General features: G+C 39.0%; 1 protein-coding gene across 4 annotated transcripts in view; it reads left to right on the forward strand.

The window, feature by feature from the left end:
• The first annotated feature begins 259 nt into the window (after positions 1-259).
• Positions 260-25,292, forward strand: part of PDE1C (phosphodiesterase 1C) — a 131,968-nt gene continuing 106,935 nt past the window's right edge. For 2 of the 4 annotated variants that reach the window (XM_083868121.1, XM_083868122.1), the window contains exons 1-3: positions 260-444; positions 8,836-8,886; positions 12,472-12,643. In XM_083868121.1, the coding sequence (XP_083724247.1) occupies positions 360-444; positions 8,836-8,886; positions 12,472-12,643 (308 nt within the window). In that variant the 5' untranslated portion in view covers positions 260-359. Of the gene's footprint in view, positions 445-8,835; positions 8,887-12,471; positions 12,644-21,104; positions 21,378-21,443; positions 21,474-21,849; positions 22,031-25,292 lie in introns of those variants that run through there. The other 2 variants (XM_083868124.1, XM_083868123.1) reach the window with 2 other exon arrangements.

Below are 25,292 nucleotides of genomic sequence, written 5' to 3' on the forward strand. Positions count from 1 at the left end.
AGTGTCAGTGAGTAGAAAACAGCAAAATCTAACCCTTTATAGTTTTTTTTGTGTGCTATGTCCTATACAGAGATTTGATAGCTACCAGCTGGTTTATTGACTGCTGGCTTTGATAGGGGAGCCTCTAACCAGTTGAACTCTGAACAGGCAGGTAGGTAACTTGCCAATGAGAGGGAAGGAGGGGGAGGAGAAAATACTTGGGTGCACGCCTCTCAGATCTGGCTCCCTGTAGGAAGATGTGAGGCTTGGTGTGTGTGCTGTCACAGGCAGATAGTCAAGGGCAGCTAAGAGTGAGTTTGAGTACTCTGCTTCCAGGAGGAAGAGAAAGGCAGCTGCTGAAAGTACAAGCTGGCAGGATCATGACAGACCCAAGTAGCAGAAAGGAAGCATTTAAAAAATGCCGGAGTGCTACATTCAGTATGGATGGCTATACCTTTACAATTGGTGAGCTGATTTAATTTGTCTTCTTTAATTTTTTTCTTTCTTTTCTTTCTTTCCTGTCTTTCTTAGTAATTCCAGTCAGTGCTACTGCTAAAAGACTGTTTTTGTCAACTGCCATTTGTCAATATATGCCTCTAAAATGTACAGATGCCCTGCAATTTTTGCCAGCATTGGTTTTACATTCTGTCTTCTTATTTTCTTTTGCCCAAGAAGCTTGCCTTTGATATGCAGCCACTCTACATCCTTTTACTGGATTTTGGCACAATTTCACCAAGATGTTTGCAGTACTTTTATTTTGGAAGCTTACCTCAGGAAAGCCTGGGCTCCAGGATTGCAAGTTTCCAGCTTGCTAGCTGTATTTCCTTCCTATGAGCCCAGAATGTCATCCTTGGGAGCTTTGGCTTTCATTGAAATATTTTATTCTTTACTTAGCCAATGTTTTCAAATTCTGTAATCTTTTGTCATTTCTCACTTTGCACAAAGATACATTTGTAACTGTTCACAAACACAAGAAGTAAAATTGCTGAGACAAAGAGAAATATTGAGGAAAGAATATGAATTTTAGGATGGATTGCTGTAGTTGTTTGGAGAATGCTGTTTCATGTTTATGTTCACTGTCTTGGGGAAAAGTGAGGCTTCTCAAAGTTAAAGGGCTTTTTCCAATAGACTTGGTACACAAAATTTGAGGATTCTCTGAGCAGACTGCTTTGCTACAAATGCTTCTCTTACTAGGGTATGTGTATATGTATGTACTCCTATATATATATATCAATATAGATCTTAGAATCAAAACAAGCTTACATCCCATTTGAATTTTTAGATTAACTCCAAGTTAAATTATATGGATAATTTAATTGTAATAATCAATAGAAATTCCTGTTGAATGCCTTTAAGAAGACAGAGATTTCACTTCCTTACCCTTGTGAAATCAAGAAAGTTTTGCCTGGGTGATACTAACATAATTGGGCCAGAATTTCATCTAATAATGATGGATACAACCTTTTATTGGTGTGGAAGGAGATATCTGCTTAGGCCTCTGATTCATGGAGAATTCATTTTGCAGTCATTAACATCATACAAACATTAAGCTTGTTGAAAAAAAATGGAGACATATGTTTTCATTAAAATATTTTTACATAGTTAAGATATGTTAACTATCTTTTAATGTTCATATAGCACTTTAAAGGTGAAACTGCCAGGCCAATGCTGCTGAAATTTCCTTCTTTAATGGGAAGGCCCTCCTCAGGTTGTTGCAATATGCTCACTTTTGCACCCCCTTTCGTAATCTCTTCCACTCTCAGCATCATTATTAGTAATGGGTTTTTATCAGTTTGTGTCAGTTTGGTGGATTAACATTTTCTTTGGGTGTTTTTGTTTTTTAAATTCAGGAACAAACCAATAGGATTGCTGAGTTTTTTTGCTCTGCTGTCTTTATTGCTACTCATGCTCACAATACAACCTGACCAATTTTAGGATCAAATGACCCAGGGAACTGAAGGTCCGAATGACCTTTGGAACTGAAGGTTGTCTTAGGTAATCACAAATGTTATTGTATTTCAAATCTATCTGCACCCAAAAATTGTTATTGTCTCTTTAAGGTGGTGCATCTGGAACCTGCAGGCAGGTGTGGTACACTTTAAAAGGTGCACACAGGCAGAGTCCCCCTTTTCACCTTTTGGCTTGCTTTCTCATCTCTTACCACACTTCTTGGCTTTCACCTTAAAGGTGAGGTAGTGTGGGCAGAGGCTTCTCTTTTGTGTTCTCTTTTGTGTGGTGGCATTTTGCTTAAGGCAGAGGTTATTTCAGGAGGGAGGGGGAAGGAGTTTTGGACTAGCCACCCAGAAAAAACTGCATTTCTGCAATCAAAAACTGCTTCAGAGTGAACTCTGCAAACCTTTATTGGCAGTGCAAAACTTGAGCTGGTCCCTCCCCAGGCCACCTTGTGTGGAATCCAGGAGACTGTTTCACTCTACACCCAACACACCAGTCAGAGGCTCAGAGGGCAGCAGCACCAACACTGGTGGAGTACGGTGAGAGGCAGAAGGAAGTGGCGGGTGGTGGAGCTGATCCCACCTGTGCTGGCAATTCCCATATGCCACTAGAAATGCTTTGTAAGCTCCTGCCTTCCCAGGAGGGTTTACTGCCATGCTCTCCCCTTTGTCTCCTGAACCACATGGTTGCCAGTGTATGCTGCCATCTTGGTCAGATGCCATTTTTGCTTTGTCTCCCTACATGTAGTTGCCTGTAATGGATGCCATCTTGAAGGAGGTACTTTACCATTTTGAATTTCTGTTTGTTCTTAGGGAGTTCATGAGATCTATCAATTTTGTATCTAGTGATTATTTACTGTTATTTTTTGCCTGTTGTAGTTTTGCTTGTTAGTGAACTGATATTTTTTTCACTTATATCTACTCAGATTTCGTTTCTCCTTATTGGTGGAAAGAAATTGATTAAAACAATGGGAGAGAGCTCATGTTAGAGTGATCCCCTTTAAATTGTCTTAAAGCAAGACTCAGGTTTTTTCTGCTTCTTAGGACAGTTGCATTGCAGTTCCTGGGCTACTTTCTTTGGTCTGGATCTGTATTTCATGCACACAGTGTATTGATTCTATGATCTGTGTATTATATAACATTTATTTTTATATCTGGGCAAGTGTACATTGTATTGAATCACACAATTGTAAAAACCTAATAAACCTGCTGTGTAGTATTACCAGCACTGCGTGGTAGACAGACCTAAATGATTCATGTATTTGTTAATCATTATACCAAAGAAAATAAATCTATCCAAGAAACCCCACTGCAACATTAGTGTGTCAGGGATGGGCTTAAATGTCTGTTTTTCCATCAGATGAGAATTCTATTTTTTGTATCCTGATGATTTTTAAGAAGTTCTTGGGAAATGTTGAGCTGCTGCATCTGCTGCTATAGTACTAGCTGAAAGAGAAGGCTGGTACCTTTGAGGAACAGAGAAATATTAGTTTAAGAGAAAGTAACTTCCCTTTGCCTGCAAAATGAATCATAGTAGTCATGCAACATTTGCAAATTGTTGTCCAACTCTGTTCCAGATAGAGTAGGAACAACATACTGGGAGTTTGGGTAGGTCCATGATGAAATATCTGTACTACTAGAAAGGAAGCATGGTAATAATTGTAACTTATATCTTCACTATCATCACCTCCAACTGCATGGGTGAGAGCACTGGCAAATGGTGTTTGGTCATTCCATTGCCTCTTTTGGTGTACTTGACAGTGTACAATTTGCAATTGGTCTCAGTGGTCTTAAATGTCTTTTCCAACCTAAATGATACTATGAAGAAAAAGTATTTTGCATTGATTCACATTTATACTAACTTCTAAGAAACCATGATCTTCACAGTGTTTTGAAAACTGATTACTGACCATGAGGCTTGGGAAAACAGGTATCTGCCAGGGAAAGCTGGAGTTTCCCTTGGAATAGAGAATGTAAGCCCCTCCGACCCCTTTCCAATTATAAATTTACAATTAGAGGTTTTCAGGCAAAGATTTGGAAATAGGGATAATAGTTCTTTACTGGGAATATTAAGAATACAAATGTAGTAGTACAAAAAACCCCCAAAACCAAGCAAACAAACAAACAAAAATCTTAAAGACCCTGACAGAGTCGGAAGCACAACCTGATGCCCTGTTGGTCAGGGTGTTGGAAGCAGTCCAAAAGTAAGCCCTCCTGGAGTGGTAGATGTGGTTCTCTTGGAGCAGAGATGGTCCTGTAGAAAAAGGGTCCAGTAATGGCAAGATGGGTCCAGTCCAGTTTTCCAGCAGAAAACCAGATACCTGGTGTTCCTACGTCTCAGTTTTTATCTGGGTAGGAACGGCTTTGCTCCCCCCACTGGGTGAAGCATCTCACAATGTGATAATGTAATGTGTCATGTCATTGGTGAGCCTTAATGGCCCATTAGCAGAAGATATCCTCAGGGAGGGTGGACATGTCAAGGAAGAGATAAGGAACAATGTTCTACCTGGTTTTAACAGCTGGCCCATTACTTGAAAGCACCGCCCCCCCCCCCCCCCCCCCCCCCCCCCGCCTTCCTGGAGTTACATGAGATAAAGAAAACACCTCCCCAGCTGGTTTCAAGATGTAAGAAATAACATTGCCTCTGCTTTTTTTCCTCTCTGGTCTTTGGCAAACTATTCCTGTTCCCAGTGCTTTCTGAATTGATACAAAGGTATTAATTTAAAAATTCAGATTTTCGAGAATCCTTAAATTTCAAAATAAATAAAGATGCATGAACTCTTCTGTGCCTTTTGAGCTCAGTTTTAGGCATGAAGGCAGCCAGGCCTCTTCCTGAGCAGACAGGATCCAACAGGGAGAACCTTCTCTCTAGACTGTTCCTTCTCCCAGAGGTCTGCCTCTTCCTCCTCCTACTGCTCCTCCTCCTCCTGCTGAGGATCAAAGTCTAGGAGCTTTCAAACTGTCTTTGGGGATTTGTGGTTTTGCTGCAAATTTTCTGTTTTAAACCCTTGTGCTCTACTAATTGGTCTGTTGTTTTGATGTAGTATTTTTTCACTCATCAAGCTCATTTTTCCTAGTTCTCTAGCTTTGCATGACTAAAAAAGCAGAAGTGTCTTGGACATACAATTCACTTATTTGTGTACTAGTGCAAATCAAATGAAGGGGCAAAATCCTGACCAGCAGTAAATATTCACCACTCCATTGCAGTCAGGACAACTGCAGTGATTTAAATGAGCGAAGGATCTGTCCTTGTCTTTTTCAGTTAAAGTTGCTGTATGTTAGAAAAGGAACTGCCCTACACACAAGGAAAATAATGCAGCTTTTCCATGCATTGCTTGGAAGACTTCATCAAGGTTATGCTGATATGATTTTGCTCCCTATTTCTCCTTAGCAGGTGACAGAACTTGTACCTAACAAACCTGCTGAAACTTGATTCCGAATTTCTAATAGCTACAGGCTTGAAAATTTTAGGATTGAAAAATGAACCTTCACAATTACATCCAACACCTTTGTGCTATGACTGCGTGGAAAGTTACAGTTGTGGTGCAGGGAAGGATGCAGTAATTACAGAACAGATGTACTTAATGAAGTCTCTACTGGCTTCCCAGCTGGTGAGTAGAGTGGTTCACTGGAAAAACATGAAGCAGTCACTTGGGTCATTATGTCCCATCCCCTCTTCTTGTTGTCATAGCAGCTGCAATCCGTCCCCTGAAATTTTTCTTAGGGCAGTGCATGGTTTATCTCTTGCTGCTACTGCTGCATGATGATACATTTCATGTCTGTTGATTTAGTACCCTTTCCAATCACCTCACTCCTCCTTCTTACTGTTATGCAGTGACAAAACTTGCCAAGTGTAGAAAGTTTTCCATTAGGAAAGGGGAGAGAGTAGACAACTTGCTCAGTCAGTACCACTTAATTCAATTTCAACTCCAAGGACTTAAAGTACATTTATATCCATGGGAGATGGGGATCCTGGATTGATGTTGCATATCCATTCTCTTTTAGTACTGATAGTCAATCATTATTAGGATTCAAAGAATTCCAAAAGCAAATTTTACTTGTTTTGTCCCCATATATATGGGTAGCTGAGATCCTTCTAGTTCTCCTGTATGGCATGCTGATTGCTTTTAATGGACTAAATTTTTCACATTCTTTTTTTTTTTCTTTCCATTTTTGGGTCTTGCATTCTTGAACTGTGGTAATAAATCTGGTCCCCAAATTTTGTGCTAGTGTTTTCCTCTTTGCATTTTATAATTTTCTCTCTTCTATTTTGTACTTTGTGAATGCCTGTGTGATTTAGTTTAAATGGAATCAACTGAAAACAAAGCTTTCTTTCTCTGGTCCCCATATACAGCTAATCCAGTACAGAGAATTTCCAGTGAATATTTTATTGCTCAGGTTGAGCAAGTCATTTAACACCTTTGGAAGCAGACTTAAAGTAGAGATTATAAATATGTTAACTTTCTCTGAAACTACTTACAGTAATTTTTGCTTTGTTTAGAATACTGAGTTTCAATTTTTTTTTTTTAATGAATCTTTATATGAAGACAAATTATTTACATATATGAGGCAGATAGCCTTAAGAAAACCTAAAAGAAGATTTTCATTCAGGTCATGATTCGATTGTTGGACTTGCACAGGAAACCTTACTGAAGTAACGGGATTTTCCAAACAAGTTGTCTTCGGTTAGTTGCAGGATGAGAAGCTCTGTTGCATAGTGATAAAATGTGCTCCATGATTAAACTAGAGTAATTGCTATTTTCCTCAAATGTCAAGTTGTTGCAATTGTAATTGTAATCCTCTGGGAAGCGAGCAAGAATGGAGAGCTGAGGAGAAAAAGGACTCCCTAAAACTCATGGGTACTATAATATGTAGATGCCAATATATACATGCTCCAAGTGGAAAGTGTGTTTTCCTCTCCTATTAAAACTTACATTTTACAGGATAGGATGTTTATACTTGATGTGATATGAGTAGAAGAATACTAAGCTCATTTAGTTGATACTGATTTACTCCCTCTCCCAAATCTGTAATTATTACCAAATAAGGATATTGGTAATAATCACTGCTTGCCATGGAATGTACTCTGAAAAAAGCATCTTCAGATTGTACAGACCTTATTTTGTGACACTGCACTACATTATATTAGCTTAGAGGAGGGACATGGTGTTTTCTTCCAACTGATGGCCATTGATTTAAAAACAATCAATGTTTTTTCACCTTGAACATTGCCATAAATTCAGAATTACAGATTTTTCAGGCCACATTATGTTCTGACTCTTACACAGCCCTGGTAAGTCAAAATATAATTTGGTCTGAAGTGGGTATTATTTTTTTTCCAAAACTATCATATAAGAAAATCTAAGAAATCTCTGTCAAAGCTGAGGAAAAAAAGCCCAAATCTTTTCTTTCTTTGCCAAAATCTGAAATTTTAAAATACAAAGTGATAATCAAAACTGATTTCAATCAGAGTCATAGGTCAGGTGATCTATATAAGAGAGCAGTCATCTCTGAACTATTCAGTTCAGTATGAATATACTCCTTCCTCTGCAGAGAGCTGTTGCTGTTAAGACCTTTTATGGGAGCACAGATTTAACCATCTCCGTGTTACATCTGCAGCACCACTAGTATTGAGGCTGAAGGCCTTACACCTTCATCACAGAGATCCTTGAAGGTGCACATACCTAATGCTATACACCTGTAGGCTGGTAGATAGCTCCTGCTCCACCAAGAAGCCAAAACTCTGTTGTACAGACACAGCATTCACTGTGGCCGGCTTGCCTTTGAAGTTGCTGAAATAACAGTGTTTCTGGAAAGACTTAAGAGATTTTTCCATCCAGAATTAGTGATGTGCCTTAAAACCCAAGGTGTCTGTTTAAAAGAGATTTTAAAATTCAGAATGTATTTGTGTGAGTAAATGCTTTTGCATTACAGCTGGAGACCAGTTGCTAGAAAGGTGTCTCTGAGAAGAGCTGTCTGCTGGTACTCACCAGCAGATTGCCAGTGACAGGGAACTGTGAAGCAGCACTTGGTTTCTATATAAATGGGAAGTTTCTATATACACTTTAGTCATCAATCTGAAATTCAATTGCTTGAAACAATTATATCAGATGGCATCATGTCATCAGCCCACCTCTGTTACAAGCTTTAGAAAGCACACAACCTGAAAAGAAAAAAGACTAGGTCATAGTCCTGACATCTGCACCAGCAGCTGATGAAGTGGATTAGTGTTACTATATGGTATGGTTGACTTGCTGTACTGAGTATTAATGAAAGGTTTATTTACCAGGATTTTCTTTTCTACTTTTTTTGCACATGTTGTTCATTGTGAGAAACCCTTCGTATTTGTTCCACCTGGCAGGTGAACCAAGGCAGCATTAAGTCTTGTTAGATTAGATTAGATTTCATGAGCTGAAGGTGGCAAATCCTGCCCTGTTCTTGGCCTGCTCTCTGAAGCACATGCAAAAATGTACAGTCTGTTTGTATACTGGTTATGCAGTTCTCCAGGGCAGAATTTATTACTCAGACATTTGGACTCCTGAACAGAATCCCAAAGAACACCCTAAGTCCATTATATCTGATCCCATGCTGCTTAAAAAGTATATGAAAAGTGCATGCACAGGTGCCAGAGTGTTCCTGTGGAAATCCTCAGCAACACCCATGGAGTGACAGTGATTGAAGGCAGCTAGAAACTCAGTGCACTTCCATTAAGTGAACCACTTTTGTAACATTTCTAGAGCCACAGAGCTGTTCGCATTCAACCTCCTGTTCCTGAGACTATGCACAGAAGAGTCAAAAGGGAGAATTCTCTGATGATTAAAACTGAGTTTAAAAATTCATATTATCGTTATTCTTAATGTAACATTAATTTAATGCATTTTTTCTCTGTATTTTCTTCTTTCAGTTGCAAATGAGACAGGTGACAACCATCCACAACCACTATTACAATTTGTCCGTAAGTGTTTTATTTTAACTGATCGATTTCTATACCTACTCTAAAAATAAAAAAATAATAATTCTTTTAATCTCATATTATGTCTGCCCTATATTAAGTGTCATTTACAGTACTAAAGTCAGGAACCATAATATTTAATTGGAAAAGTCACCTACAGAAATTGTCTTACTGAACAGAGTTGATGCAAATTTAAATGAATGGAAGAGTTTTTTGCCTTACTATTATTTCAAGCAGAAAAAGTTATAAATGTCTCTAAGCCACTGAAGTTCACTACAGTGCTTACAAAGAGCTTTTTGCCAAATCTTAGACATAATACATGAAAAAAAGTTATTAAATGTTATTGGTATCTCCTTTATCACTTTGCCTCAGGCAAAAAAATTAAAAGCTTAAACTATGGCTTGGGATTTGGAATAACTGACCCAAATTTGAATAAAAAGGAGGGATATGTTTAGTAGTGTAACACCAACTGACTAGGACTGTGACCATACAAATTACTAGAAAGATAGGATAGAATACATAGAAATGAGGATAAAGATAGGGCATCCCAATCATAATATATACAGTTTCATAGTGATTTGTGATCACTTAGCAGAGAAAAATCCCCTCTTTATTATTAAATGGAGGGGAGCGTTTGTCATCATCTTGGGCAATGCAGCTCAAAACATTTAAATAATTTACATCTATGGTGCAGTATTTTGCACAGTCACAGGATGGCACTCTGAGCCTCCAGCTCAGCTGTAATCATCCTTTACAGGGTACAATAAAATGAGAGGGAAACATTTTTGCAAATGTTTAAACTTATTCACAAGGATTTGAAATTAAAGTTGTTGAGGATTGCACTTAGTGCAGGTAGCTTGGTGAGCAGCTGTAGTGTAAGCTGCAGGTTGTGCGCAAGGTACTGTGTGCAGTTTTGGGGACTGCAATATAAAAAAGACATTAAGCTATTAGAGAGATCCACAAGAATAGTGAAGAGTCTGGAGAGAAAGCTTTTGGAAAAGGGACTGAGATCACTCAATTTGTTCACTCTAGAGAAGAGGAAGCAGAGGGGAGACTTCATTGCAGTCTTCAACACCCTCATGAAGGAAGAGGAGGGGCAGGTACTGGTCTCTTCACTCTTGTGACTAGTGACAGGACTTGAGGAAATGGCATGAAGCTGAGTCTGAGGAGATTTAGGTTAGATATCAGGAAAGGGTTTTTTACCCAGAGGAAAAAGTGGCAGATTGGGCACTGGAATAGGCTCTCTAGGAAAGCAGTCACAGCACCAAAACACTCTGAGTTTAAGAAGCATTTGAACAATGCTCTGAGGCACATGGTGTATTCCTTGCGATTGTCCTGTACAGGGCCACGAGTTGGACTCAATGATCCTGATGGATCCCTGCCAACTAAGGATATTCTGTGATTTTTAAATGGCCCTACTGTTTTAGGGTATTCCTATTTTGCTGTTAAAAATTCGAGTTAGGAAAATTGGATGCACCATTCTTACATTGAACGAGTAGTGGATAACCAGCCAGCTGGGCAATAACTAACTTCTGAGAATCCTTTTCTGTATTGGTAATTATTTAAGCACTTGTGCACAAGAATCAGTAATCTTGTACTCTGCCCTATGACAATCAGACTCAATTGTGCAGTGTTTGTTACTTGTGATAATGTGGTATATAAGGGTAGTGGTTAAATTTCTTGAAAGGGTTTTCTTTTCCCTTTTAATGTATTAGCAGGTATGCTTAATAGAAAGTGAAGACTGTTGAGGACTATGCCTAGTGCAGGAAGCCTGGCATGCAAGTTACAGCTTGTGCCATAGGTGTGGGGAAATAGAGAGCCCCAGGAAACAAGAAGTGACCTGGTGCAGACTATTTGCATAAAAAGGGTATGGGGACCTGGGCCATAGTCCAGTGAGAGGAGGATGGTCAGAGTGACCAGTCACCCAGAGGCTCTTGCAGGAGCCAGTGAAGGATGAGAAGACCTGAGAATAAATATCAGCATTGAAATGGGTGCATAGACTGTAAGGGTAAAAACCCAAGGGATTGTTTTTTAGCGATATCTCCCTGGAGGCACCCAGATTCAGCTGTCATAATGTTGAGCACCATGGGAGCCAGGTGTGCTATGGGAAACCTGGGGACAAGCTGGTGAGGAAAATCTCTGACTGTGTGATTGTGATGTATGTAATGAGTCAAGTGGGGTGCTGTCAATTCACCGAGCTGTCCTCTGCAAGGAGGCTTCAGTCCCAACAATGAAAGTCTTGTATGGTTGGAGTGTGAGTGGCTCCTAGATGGTTAGACAGAAAAATTTCCTAAACAGTTGTCTTTAGAACAGCCATAACATTACAGGCCCTTGAATAATAATATTGTATTGATGTTGCATTTATTTCTGCTGTTACTGTGTAGCCATTACTTGGCTTCTCTTGAGGCATGGGATAGCAGCTCTTCTGGTTGGCTTCGTCTTGTGTATTTAGTGTGTATTGCATCAAAAAGTAATCCTTAATCCATGTGTTAGGTCCAGTGGATAATTGGTCTGAAAGCTGGGAAAGTATTAGAAAATTTTACCTCTGATGTCCCTAATTAAAATCAGTTACTGACTTCAGAGATACCTCATTTTCCAGATTTTTTTAAAAATTGCATATTGCTACAAAGCCCTTGGAGAATGACTACTAGCAGTGTTGGCTTGTATTACTGTTTTGGAATGTGGAAAGATTAATGTTTGCTGCACCTCTGTTGTGGGAAGTCTGAATAATAATCAGCATTTCAGTACTAGATGTTCTTATTTGGTTTGCTAGTTCAGTCATGTATAATTCTATAATACTTGAAAACTTGAAAACAACAGAGATGTTCATTATGGAAGTATTGCTGGGATTTTCAGAAATGCCAGATTTATTCAGAAAGTCTTTGGAAATATTTGAAAATGTGAAACAGACACTTTAAAAATTCAAGTCATGTATTCTCTTCTTCTGCAGCAGGGTGGACATCTGACTGAAGGATGCTACTTGTACCATGTCAGTGGAACTAGACTTAAAAATAAGGATGGTTCCTCTGAATGACATGCAAGCGCCACTTGATGGCACTTCGAAATAAATTTTAAAAAAATCTATAGAAATGTTTTGGCATTTGAATATTTCCTGTGAAAAGCTGAAGTTTTGACAGAAAAGAAATATATTTTCTGGTGCTAATCCTGCAGTGATCTTTTTTATCTATAATTTAACCACAACTAACTAGTCTAAAAAAATGTCAGTGATGAGTATTGTATTGATTTGTTACTTTGTTTTTTAGCCAGTTCTTTGGCTAGAGACCCACACCAACACATATTAAATTACAACCTAAGTGTAATGTGGAGAGGATGTTTCTTATTGAGGTGTGAAAGCTTCATGTTCTGTAATAAAATATTTTTATGGGAAGCATTACAGTTCTGCATTTGGAATGGCCCTTATATTTGTGCTTATTTCCACTTTGGACTTTTTTCAGGTTTTCAGGCTTATTCCCAAACTGTGGTCATGTAAAGGTAAAATGATTGCAGACCACCTTTATCTTTCAGGATTCTGACACACTGGGCAATAAGCCTATGAGTTTATTTTTCCTTCTTACTCTGTTTTTTCAGGGTCTAAATCACAAAACTGCTTGTGCAACACCATTGTTGGTAGGCCGACGAGCAACCTCAAGGAAAGGCCAAAGCTGACCCTTACCAGTGACCCTAGACCTCCTGAAGAAATTTTAGCAGATGAACTACTACCAGTAGACAGTCCTGAGGCATTGGTGAAAACATCTTTCAGGTCTGATTGATATGAGTTTACTTCATTTATCTTTGAAAGGATATCTTTTTAAGATTAAATCTGCAGTGCGGGTTTGGTGACATTTCTGATACCAAAAGATTCCGTAATGCTGCGTATCTTTGTACTGAAAAAGAGTGTAAAAAGAAATCTATAAATAATATCGACTGGATTTGCCTTTAATTTCTTACACTTCATTAGCCTCTCTAAAAGATTATTTACTAGGCAGGAAGTCTGTAACTAATCAAAATAATCAGCAAAGACAGCTCGGGCATCTGTGCTGCATCTGCATACAAATATATGCTTTGAACAAGTATTAATAAAAAAGCCCCACCAACAAGGAGGAACAGCAGAAAAGTGATGCGTGTGGACTACAGACTACTAAGGGATTAATAAATTATTAATAAAGAAAAAATAAAATTAGCTGCAAGCTCAGCTCAGGAAGCAGATACTTGGATGTATGGATTAGAACTCTTTTAAAACAAGTTTTGTGTCTTTAACTGAAGAAGAAATTATTTCAAAACCATTTCAAGACATGGTTTCAACCTTCCCCTAGCAAAAACACCAGTACAGAAGCACATCATGCAAGCGTATCAATTCTTAAATTCTTAAATCCATTCAGTGGTGACCAAAGTTGCACTAGCATGCAGTGGAAATGGGCAAACAGGTTAAATGAGAGTGTGGACAAAATGTTGCTGAAGTCTGACCTAATGGATCTAATTTAAATGAAAGTTTAAGTGGAAATTGCAGGAGTTAGCTTAAATGAGGGTTTAGGAATATCACTTGTTCTTCCAATGCAGGATTAATGATGAAGTATGATTTAGCAGATTTTTCATTTTTGATATTGCCAGTGAAATGCTGTAAGACAGTGGTGAATATTATGGATGAAGTGAAGGTCGTGAATAATTTGTGATCTTCTGCTAGTGCTTTGAAAAGTCAGTTTAAAACCCAGTCCTTATAGGTGCAGAATGAACACTATGATTTTAGATAATATGCTGCAAAAATTGTTTTAAATGTTCATTTGAAGTGTAAGGATTTTATCTTAACTCAGTGAGTTCCCTTTCACAATGTCCACCTGTAGCATTGAGAGGGTGATAAACAAAAGGCAAAAGGGAGATTGTAAATCTCTTGCTATTAAGAAAGATATTTATCTTACCTGTAGTAGTAATATGCACTGTCCAGGACTTCATAGGTATTCATGTTCTTTGCAATATGTTAGTTGGTCTGTTTTAGGATATTTTTCTGTCCAACATGATAATGAAAAAAGAGACTACCAGTAAAAAGCCCATGTAATTTACTTGACTCCAGAGGAGGACCACTTCAACCCTTCCTCAAACTATTCTGCAACAGTGTTTCCCTGGTGTGACCAACCTCTTTATTTGGAAAGTGTCGGGAGTCAGCTCAGCTACATCCATATACGTGTTTTCTTGATATGACTCTTTTTTTTGTAATTTTTATATTTATTATAAATGTTACCGGCTTTAAGCAATGTAAAAATCAGTTTAAAAAAAAAAAAGTAAAATTGCAGAAAGAGTAGTTGCAGCAAAAGAGAATGGGGGACATGCCATTACAGTAAAGTACTTAAACTACCTACAGCCTCACAGAAGTCTTATTTTCATCAAAGGGAAAAGGTAATTCAGGTTTTAGGAGCAGGCCTTTCCTCTTTCTAGAAGACAACTTATGAGAAAGGAGGAAGTTCAAAAACCCTTAAGCTGTTCAAGGAAGCTCAGCCATTGGAGCTAAGAAAAGAGTGGTCTCTGAGGAACACCTTTTAAGACTTTGAAGCAGCATCTTCTGTGAAGTAAAGAGTCATTTGTACTGAACTACTATTTACTAATTTCTTTCCTCTCCTCCCAGAGGAGAAGCTCCTGTTACCATTTTTTTCCTCTCTGAAGAGGGTGTTGCTCTAAGCTCATTATCCTCACTGTGGATGTCCATCCAAGACCTCTCTGCAGAGGCATTAATATCTTCAGGGCACAAGTCTTGGCACAGGTTGCTGGGACTAGCCTGCTGTCTGTATAACTCCTGTCTAACTTGGGGAACCTTAATCTCCAAGTAAGTGAGGTAGGAGTTTTCTTTTGTGCTGTACCATTTGGGAGACTTTTCCAGAAACTCAGTGCTGTGGTAGAAATCTTCCATCTTTCAAGATCTCCTTGGGGCCCGTTTGTTTCATTTTGCTCTTGTGGCAATTGTTCCTCTAAAGGTAAAGTTTGCTGTTGTTTTTTTTCCCTGTTTTTTAGTTCCGATAACTGACGGAGTATTACAATCCTTTTTAGCCTTCCTTTTGCTCTGTTGAAGCAGCTGAATCCTTAGGGTTTTCATGAGCAAGCACAAGTTGGGAAGACAGGTCAGCTGTGGCAGTGAAGAGTACTGTGAAAGGTATTTTACCCTACATGCTCGTTTTATTTTAACTATGTCCCTGCCTGCACTGCAGCTTTCTGTTCCACTGCCTGTTTTTACAAAAAATTTGAACTCCACGAATTCCAAATGTGCTAGATCTACCACATTTGTGTGATCATAGGAAGTGGATTGAGGAAGAAAGAGACCGGGTTAACCAGCCATGATCCAATGTTATAAACAGATGTTGCTTTTTATTTACATTCTCTTATACTTTCCTCCGACCTCTGACACACTGCTGGGACCCAGCCTGGCAAACTGCTGAAAGCAGATAATAATCTTCTATTTTGTGTATCACTGCAGTAAAAGATCCCTGTACATTGCAGATACCTGGTTTCAGAGCAATATGGTCTTGCATTTTGCAGTGTGGTTTTGTATTTTGCTTCTACTTTCTGCTTCCGCTTCCACATCTGTCCAATGCATGTTATTCATAGAAAAACCAAGGAAATGTTAGCTTAATTGGGAATTTTGGAGTAGAAGGGAATCTACATAAGTGTGGAACTAACTTTTGTTTCTTGGTCTGCAGTCTGCCAGAGATGGTTATTTAAATAACCCTGACATGGCTATCTTTGCCAACAAGGGCAAGTAGAGCAATCAGAGTTGGCTACTTATCTCCCTCAGGAGACAGCAGATAAGGAGAAGGGAAAGAATAGCACTTGGGCTCCCTAGTCTCAAAAAGCAATGGTAGTGCAAAATGGCAGCTAGAGAGTCTTCTCTTGGTACAGAAACCTGGCAGATTTTACAAAGAAAACAACAGGGGAGAGGGAGGGGGGGAAATTTGAGATCTGGTTTATAAATTACTCCCATACACTTTTAAGTTGATAAAATTCATTTTTTAATATATATATATGCACAGATATTCCATGATAGATTTTTTTTTTTCTTAACTCCACAAAGGATAATATAGCATGTATAATAATTTCTGTCTTAACTCTAACAAGAGCTAAATTTATATATGAAATGTAATATTTTCATAGTACAGGGGGGCAGTATTGGCCTGTGTATTATAATGTGGTGTGTGTATGAGACACAGACAAATGAAAACCCTCCCACTTCCATCTCTCAAACATGTAAATAGCGATTAAAACACCCTTTAAGGTAGCTTCATGTTTGTTTTGAATAAACTTTGGTATTTATTCAATCCCTTTGAAGATGTGAAGGATGACTTGGGGCAGGAAACTGTAAGAAAGATGTATAGAGTCTTCACATCCTCAAAATTTTTTACTTTGATCTCATTGGATGTTGGTGAAAAAGAGAAAAACTAGAAAACTAGTCTTGTTTATTTCTCTAATTAGGTATTTCTTTTGAATAATTAGTTGCTTGGATTACTACTCACATCTAACCTCTTTTGCACAGACCTTTCATAGCGGTGTTTTCAAGCTCTCCTCTTTCTTTTTTTGCAAAGCATTTTAAAAAGCTCTTCCCTTAAACATCACTCCTCATTCATGCCTTTTCCTTAAGCTGCCATTTATAGTAATTCTAATGCAGTGGAGGTCATTAATGAAAACCAATTTTCAAAATTGCCCTTCAATAGTGATGGTCCTTGTGTCAAAGTTGCAATACTCTGAGTGAGTACAATAGGATTTTTTTTTTTTTTTTTGCTATCACAATACCATGGCTTAAGTAGTAACTGCAGATGTCATCAGTATGGAAATGTTCTCATTTTGGTAAGCTTCCTAAGTTGAAGAAGGATTCTGCATGTTTTCTTAAATCTTACTTCACAGAAAGCAGCAACTCTTAGTCAAGAAGGACAGGCCACAAAAGAGATATGCTTTTGTCTTGCTAATAATATTTTTTGTTGCACCTGACTGGCTAGAAAATTTCTTGCCAGTCAACAGAGCTTTTAATCTACACTGTCAGCTTGATTGACTTGACTCAATAGAAGTTTAAATGAACAGCATCTTTACAGCAAAATAATCAGCACCTTTTTTTCTGGTGCTGATTATTTTACTGCTAATTTTGTCAATTTTTTTTTTTTTGTTTGGTTTCTTAGATTAAAAGCTAAAATTTGTCTTCACCTAATACTGCTGCTTGAAATTCTCCACAGTATGCCTAGTCCTGATGGCAGTCTGAGGCTAACACATTATTAGAATGCAGGGAATGCTGCAGTATTCTTAGTGTCTTATCTTCTGGTATATCAATATTTATATATCTATATATTCCTAGTTCACTGTTTTTGAAACTTTTCAAAAGTATGGCATTTTCTGGGACAGCTGTGTCTGTGCTACTTCTGAACAGAAAAGCTAAAACTACCCTTAATTACTGAGAGTAACAGAAATCACAGTTCCCCAGCCCTGAGGAAACTTGATGAGTGCTTATAATTAAAGATAGTTAGTAGTCTCTTCAGCTGCTACTCCTTGGCTATCTTTAGCCCTTGCAGACTTTTCTTCCAACTCTCACTTATGGAAGTATTAATGGCTGTGTGTGGCTATGGTGTGAATCAAGTCCTAAAGTCTAACCTTGGGGAGAAAAAAAGATGAAATTTCCCTTGGAAACTACTGCTTAAGAAGTACCAGATCTAATTAAATAAAGCTAGAAAGTAGAACTTCCTAAATATCTCCCATCGGTCCCTTGTATCTCAACATAAAGAATAAATAGAGCCAATGCAACTGAGTGACATAGCTGAACATCTCTTCCTCCTCCTAACTCCCTTCCAAACAAAACAAACAAAAAGGTTTTTTTAACTGAAAAGGAGAAAGAAGCTATTTCCTGCTAGGATAAAGACTGGGCGAAATCTGCCTTGTTTATTTTGGCATTAGCAGAATTAGAAGATATGTCAGTGTTTTACAACTGTTTGAATATAGAATTAGCAAAACATTTTCAAATATGTTACTGGCTGAATCATCATACCGACATAACTGAAGTTTGGGGATCCAACTCAGATTTACAATAAAGAAAAAAAAGGCAAATATATTCTGGATTATTTATATACAGATAATATGAATATATTGTTGTTGTACTAATTATAGAATTTGTTTCAATGTGCACACAGACAATATGAAGGGATCACAGTAGATGATCCAGTCAATACACTTCCAGTTTCTCATGCTACCTCTTCAGCATGGGGTAGCTTCTCTGATTTTGTTGCAGTCCAGCAAGGACTTTAGATAACTTGCTGTCTGAAATTATTACTTCAGTTTTCTCATGCTCACTGAAGTGCTGTTTCTGTCTTGGAAGTATTTTTGGATGCATTTCAGTGAGCCTTTTGAATGTTACTGCTATACCTACTTACCTCTGATGAAAATAAGGAGGTCTTTGAACTTTCTCACTGTTTTTCTAGTCTTTGTTTAAAAAATGTAAAAAAAAAAAAAGGAGCTATAGGTGTCTTTAAGGAAGTTAGCTGCTGACAAGTTAGTTTAACATGAGGACAGAGTCTAATTTGCGGGTACCTATGTCAGAGGTGGCTCTGGCTTCTCCTTGGACTATGGATGAAATCCTGAGAAATTGTACCACCATCCTGAGAAAGGCAGACCTACTCCTGCACCACCTGGTACTTCGACTGTTTTACAGTGATGCCTGTCCTCATGGAGGCACAGTCTGTATTCTACTAATCTCAGCTGCTTTTTACCACCTCTTGTGGAGTTCCTGCAACCCCTTGACATAATACCTAAGGTCTGGCCTTGGCAGGACAGACTTTAGTCACCTGCCCAGCCTGAGAGAGAGAACTTCCCAATGGTGCTCTATTCATGATGGTTTGCCCTTGTCCCTTTGCTTTCTCCTTTCCTCCGTGTCTCCATTGGTTTTGGGACCTGGTGACTGGCCCTGTCTTCCCTATGGTATACGGACCTTACCTGCCCTTTGCTCTGCCCCATACCTCAAGGTCATTGCCTGCTGAACATCATACTTAAGCCTGGGACAGGCACATGATTCCCCCTTCTGGCTCTGGAATACCCTTTGGCTCCTGGTAATAAACCTGGCTGTGACTGATCTAGAGCCAAGGCTGCCTGTCTCTCCTAGCTGAGCTAGCCACATGGTGAGTATGGATGTGTAAGCTTGACTGCTTTGCCTGAGTTTCCCCAAGTGGCTTTTCCACTGGAGAGGCTTATTGGGATCTTATTGGGATCCTAAATCTTATTGAGATTTAGGAGCTCCACTCCTAAATAACACAACACCACAACCTCTCTGTGGCATGTCGGCATCCTCCTACATCTTCAGTCCTTCTTGTGGGTCCCTTCAAATTCAGAATATTCTGTGATTTTGTGATTCCAGGGAGAAAGTTTGTGCAGTGTTGTTCCAGCCATAGGGGTTTGCAGGGTATATATATCATACTATCTTGCCCTACCATCTTGGTCATCATCTGCATAAGGCTGAACAACAAATGTTTTGACAGGCAAGGCGGACTTTTGCTCATCTGAGCTCCCCTCTGCTTTAAATACATGGCTAATCCACCAGGAGGTGGCTTAGTGCTTGTATCAAATGGCATCATGATAGTCAAGCTCTTTAAATAGAGTGATACCAAATGGTGCCATTTGGTTGCCTACAACTTGTTGCTTCAATGCAGCAATGAATGTGAGAACTGAAAGAGTGCTGCTTACTTGGCCTGTAAACTTTGTCTTCTTGGAAGTTACTCTCTCACCATGAGGTGAGCCATACGTTTAAGGACAAGGCAAGCAATATGATATGTATTCATGTCGGATACTTACGGCACAAGTTCAAAACATTTTGCAGTCACTGTGTTGTGTTTGCTATTTTGATGGCATTTATTATAAAATGAGACCACCAGGATTTAAACAAGAAAGGGAATCCCAGTCTTGAGCTAAAACCCAGTGCCACCAATATTTGGCATTTCCATTTCCCTCAGTTACTTCCTCTGTACCTTAAAAATCAAATGTGTGAAAAAAAAAGACAATATATTTTGTAACTACTTTACTCACCACCCAAAGGCAGTGATGTGTGCAACATACTAACTGTTTAGTAGTGGGGATCAGTGTAATGGAAAGGAGCACAAGAAGTGAAGAATAGCACTATGTTCTGTTATCACTACAGCAGGAACATAAGAAGATAATATGCCCCAAACTTTTGTCAGAAAATGGCTTGCTATGACTGCTTGTGCAGTTCTTTGTATCATTCAAAAGAGGTTCCTGCAGCAAACATAATTGCTTGTCCTTTGTAATCCACAAGGGGAGAGAGGACCACTTAAAGAATTATGCATGTTTTTACCTCCCATAAGTTGTCTCCTTTCTTTGAATGTATACCAACTTGATTCAGCTGCCTTCTGGTTATATTTGAGAATCTTAATAGCAGAGAGCTGGAGATGGTTAACAATTGCAGCAGCAGTGTAACTGGGTAACTCCTTAAGAACTACTTTTAGGAAAGGATTGAGACTGATTAGAGTGATGGCTGATACAATTTGGCACCTAGCAATGGGAAGGATAACATTCATTATACAAAGACTTTTCTGAAAAGCAACATCAAATACTTCAGAGATCTGACTTGGATCTATCACCACATACATACTGTTGCATGTTATTGCAAAGAAGAGGTGACCTTCTCCAGGTCACAGGTTGCCCAATTGTCTGAGGTGCTAATTCTTTTGCTGCAGGCTCTTCTTCTCAAAAGACAGCTTTTGCAATGTGCAGCAAAATGTGTTAAGGCTGGGACAATGTTTTGTCAGTTATTTTCCCTCAGCTCTAATGGCTTTGGCTGAAAGCACTACATCACAATAACATTAACTAAAGAGAAACATGCAGACGTCTTGGCAGAGTTTGAGAGAGGACTGATTGGGCTGGTGTGATGAAAGAAATCCCTGTTCTTCCTTGTGCTCAGAGCATAAACCCTGCAGGTGTAGAGAGGTATGTCCCCAGGGGTCAGTATGAGGATGCTTCTGGGGAGCTGGAGGCAGGCATCCTATTGCAGAACTGAGTTTTAACTTCCACTGTGCAAACCTCTTATTCAAAGACACTGATACATTTGTAACTAATGTGTTGGACTTGATCTCTCTTCAGTGTACTGACTTCCCTTTTGAGCATTTTCAAGCACTTTACTGATTTGTTTATTTTAAAAGTGGATTTTGTCCCCATTGAAGCTTTACAGCCCCTGCTGTGCGTTCCTCTCTCAGGGGAGCAGACTGACTGCAATGAAGTAGATTGCTATTTGCCAGAAGTGAGTGGCTCACTTTCTGTTATTTTTCTTTTTCTTTATTCAATGATTTTTCTTGGTTGGGTTTTTAATCAAAGCCAGTCTTTCTCCAATAGCCTGTTCTCCCTCGTGTGTCTGGATGTGCGTGCACATGGGAGGGAAGCAAAGAGGGAGGCAGAGAGTGAAACAGTTTTTTTCAGCTGTGTTGACAGATGAATTCTTCCTTAGTTGTCAGGTTTCAAGCCTGTCGGCAGCGCTGCTGGTAAGTGGGACAAAGCACGGCTAGGGAGGGGAAGGGCGAGGCTGACCTGGTGGGGACTGGACTGAAAGGGGCCTGTGCACAGCGACAGGCAGTGTGGTAAGGCAGAGCTGCAGCCTTGGGGACCCCTGCAGCCGGCAGGCTCCCCACAGCAGCCCCTGCACACACAGCTCACTTGTCTGCAAGGGATTTTCCTCCCCTCCTCCCTTCATAAAGATCCCTCAGCTGCTATTACGGGTTGTATCCTTGGCTTATTGTAAAAGCAAAACGAAACAAAAAACAAAGGGAAAAAAAAATCTGCGTGGTTTTGCAATCTGGAGATGAGCCTTTGATCCTCTCGCTCAGCCCGAGAATGGTGGCATGCAGACACAGCTGCCCCCTGTGTACACCTGAGCTCTCCAGGGCTGCCCACACAGATCCCTTTGCTGGGATGGGGGAGAAGTGTGTGCCAGAAGTGTTAACTGCTCCCCACCAGCGTTAAAGGTGGAAGGGAGTGCGTGTGTGGAGGCAGCAGCTGTCCTCGCAGAGCTCTAACCTAAGTGGTTATCTGCAGCTATGGAGTCACCGACTAAGGAAATTGAAGAATTTGAGAACAACTCTCTGAAATACCTACAGCCAGAGCAAATAGAGAAAATCTGGCTTCGTCTCCGAGGCTTGTAAGTAGTACTTCACTTTTCATCCCCAATTTACTCCCACTGTCAAAATTACTGTAGCACTTTATTTTTTCTTTCTTGCTGTATCTTCAAAATCTCCCAGCAGTTTCCACACCTGTTCTCCATAAATAAAGTGACTTTATCTTAGCAAAAGATCCATTTACTTCCTTAAATTGAACTGCTTTTTACATTGAACGTTTTCAAGTGGAAATGTAGAAATGTGATTAATGAAGCATTTTAAATTATAAGCAGTTACTGGAATCCTAATTACTTCAGGTTATACTAGGAAAGTTTTGTTATAGCCTAAACAATACCTAATTGAATCCTCTGTTTTCAATAATCTTACCCTTAGCTGTAGCATAGAGACTTCCCCCCCACTGCAATGTGCACCATTTCTAGCACTGACATGATGAATAAGGACAAAATAGGCAGAGAAGGCACAACTGGAAAACATTTCCAATAGCATTTGTAATGGCAGCAAATTAATCTTCCACTGATTACATTATATTTATTAATTATATGTTATATTAATTTATAAATTAAGCCTGACTTGCCATGAGATGACTGTATACTGCCTCCTGAGTAGAAAGAAGTATCTGTGCTTAAAAGACTTGAGACTGCAGGAAAGAAAAAGCTGTAGTGTCTGCCTAGCTTCTTTAGAAACAATATCTGGTGTTTTTCCTATTCTCAATATGTAAAATTCTGTCAACCATTTGCCCATCATTTCTAGGCCATGGCAAATTACAACCCTTCCTGTATTCAGAACTATTTGTATTTTTTTTTCATCATCCTCACATGTTAGAGTTATTAAAATTTCAGCCCTCAAGGGAAAGACAGGGGGGAAGAGACCAAAGAGGCTTGGAAACAGCAGAAGCAAAAGAACGAACAAAGAGCAGACCAGTACTTGTTGAAAACAAATGGATCCAAGTTAAACTTGAGTTGATTTTTAGGTGTTACTTTGTGTGAGCAACTATGATATGTTTTGCAAAGCATAGCCCAAACTTCTGTAGGACTTCAAGCAATATAAGAGATATGCATTAACAAGTGTTTCTTTCAAAGCATCATTCCAGGAAGCCTGTTTTGTGAAGGAACCTAATTGAAGTAGATAACAGCTGTCTTGTGAGCCTTCCTAAAGGAAGACCCACACAAAACAAACACTCTATTAGGACTTCTTGAATTTCTGTTTAATATAGAGTTTAAGAGCATGGTGATTTGGATTCTACTTGTAGTTCATAGATAAGCAGCATTTTTGTTCAGGACCTCTCCTGCAGTTAGTACAAGGCAGTGTCTGTATATTATACATCAAGCTTGGATCTCTTCTAACTTTTAGAAAGTTAGAAAATCTGTAAGACTCATTCTAGATGTGTAATAGCTAAACCTTGCATTATTTTTCAGTATAACCCTCTTTGTCATCAGTGTGTATGAGTGTAACAAATATTTATCTTCTTCCAAGTTTCAAGATTGCCTAAATAGTAAGAGAGATTTTCTCTAGAATTCTCAATCACTAAATGAAATTGGAAAAGAAGATTTTCCATTCCCAGTTATTGTATGGAGGCTTAATGCATCCATACACACCAAACTGAGGTTTGGTATAATGTTTTATGATTTTTCTTGTCTGTCTTTATGCATGCCTATATGTGTAAGAAGAACAATTAGATATGCACAACCCTCTAAGTTGAAGCTTAAATAAGAGGCTTTATCCTGGAGAGAACAAATTCTACTTGATAAAATACCTCTCTCCTCTGCCACTAGTAAACTGACAGCCATATCTCATTGGAATTAATTACAAGGTAGAACAGTGCTACCAGAACAGTGTTACACAGGTACTGAGAGCATGCTTCTGGCTGAAGCTCCTTGCGGAATTGTAGCCTGCAGCAGAAAGACACCCAGTAGATAATTTGATCCTGACATCTCTTCTTAAATGGGAAGGGCTGTGATGACTTAAACAATCTGAGGTCTCATCATTGTGTGGGACATCTCCTCGGTAGGACTTCACCTCTGGCAGCTGTGGTACTTTCCTCTCCTCTTTCCACCCCCAGTGCCAGCTGGTGTGTTTATTCACAAAGCCTTTGTGGACAAAACAATATTCATCACCTGTTTTTTCTTGGGAGCACAGGAGGTGGCTCTTTGAATTTTCACTTCTTCTCAGCCTGCTCGGTTTGAAGGGAATGGAAACCCAAAGGCTCCAAAGTGGTGGTTGAGTTGGAGGTCTTTTCAGATGCCCTTAATTTCCTGCCGAAGCAAGTCTGGTGAGGGTGTTGTTTTGTTGGGGTTTTTTTGCCATGTTTGTGGTATTGTTCTGTCTTACAGGATGGCTGGTCTCTGGGAGTTTGGGCATGGAATGTGTATTTTCAAGGTAAAGAGAGGTGTTTTGGACAGTGAAGAAGGACAGACTTTTGTGAGGCTAAAGCCAGGTATCTGTTGCAACATGAGTCATATGTTGCTGTAAAAGACAGGCAAAGTATTGGATTTGTCCACAGAGTGAAGTGGAAGGGTTTGCTTCTCCTTTTTGTTTTGTATCACTCCAAAATGTGGTTTAGTCAGAACAACATAGTTGTTTTATAAGCACAGTAATGTGAGGTAGTGGTTGTTAAGCCATGTACAAATTTCTTTTGCTTTTAGTGTTTAAGAAACAACTAAAATATTAATACAGTAAGAGAACTGAAATGTTTTTACTTGATATATATGTATTAATGATATCATAATTCTGTGCTGTACTTAATAAGATAATCTAGGCAGAGGACTTACAGTGTTTTCTCAGGTTTAGGAAGAACATGGTAAATCGTCTCAATGGGCAGTAAATCATCTGTGAAAAAATCTTTGTGTATCTCAAACCAGAGATCTATAAATAAGTGTTGTCTTTTTACACACAACCTATTAGATATCAATTTAGATTTAATCATACATTAGAAGAAACTTTCATTAACTTACTTTTAATAAACTTTGAGGAAAGATTTGTCAATAAGCTGTTGCTGGGAAGAGGAACCATTAGAAGTATATCAAACTGTCTGGGGAAAATATTGAAAGTTGAGAACTGACAATTTTGCCCTTCTTTTCCTATGTTACACTACAATATTAGGGGGCAGTTTAATCCAGATTTATCCTTGTGTGAGTTCACTGAGCAATAGGCTGTGTAAACCAGAAATGCAGCCATCAGTGTCCTTTCTTCCATGAGAAGGAATGCAGCAGATTTCCTTGCATCAGAGGCCTCCCAGAAACAGACGTGCTTCTGAGTTTTGATGGCATCATAAATGAACCAGAACAG

Source organism: Zosterops lateralis (assembly GCF_965231275.1).
Source record: "Zosterops lateralis genome assembly, chromosome: 1".
NCBI classification, from domain to species: Eukaryota; Metazoa; Chordata; class Aves; order Passeriformes; family Zosteropidae; genus Zosterops; species Zosterops lateralis.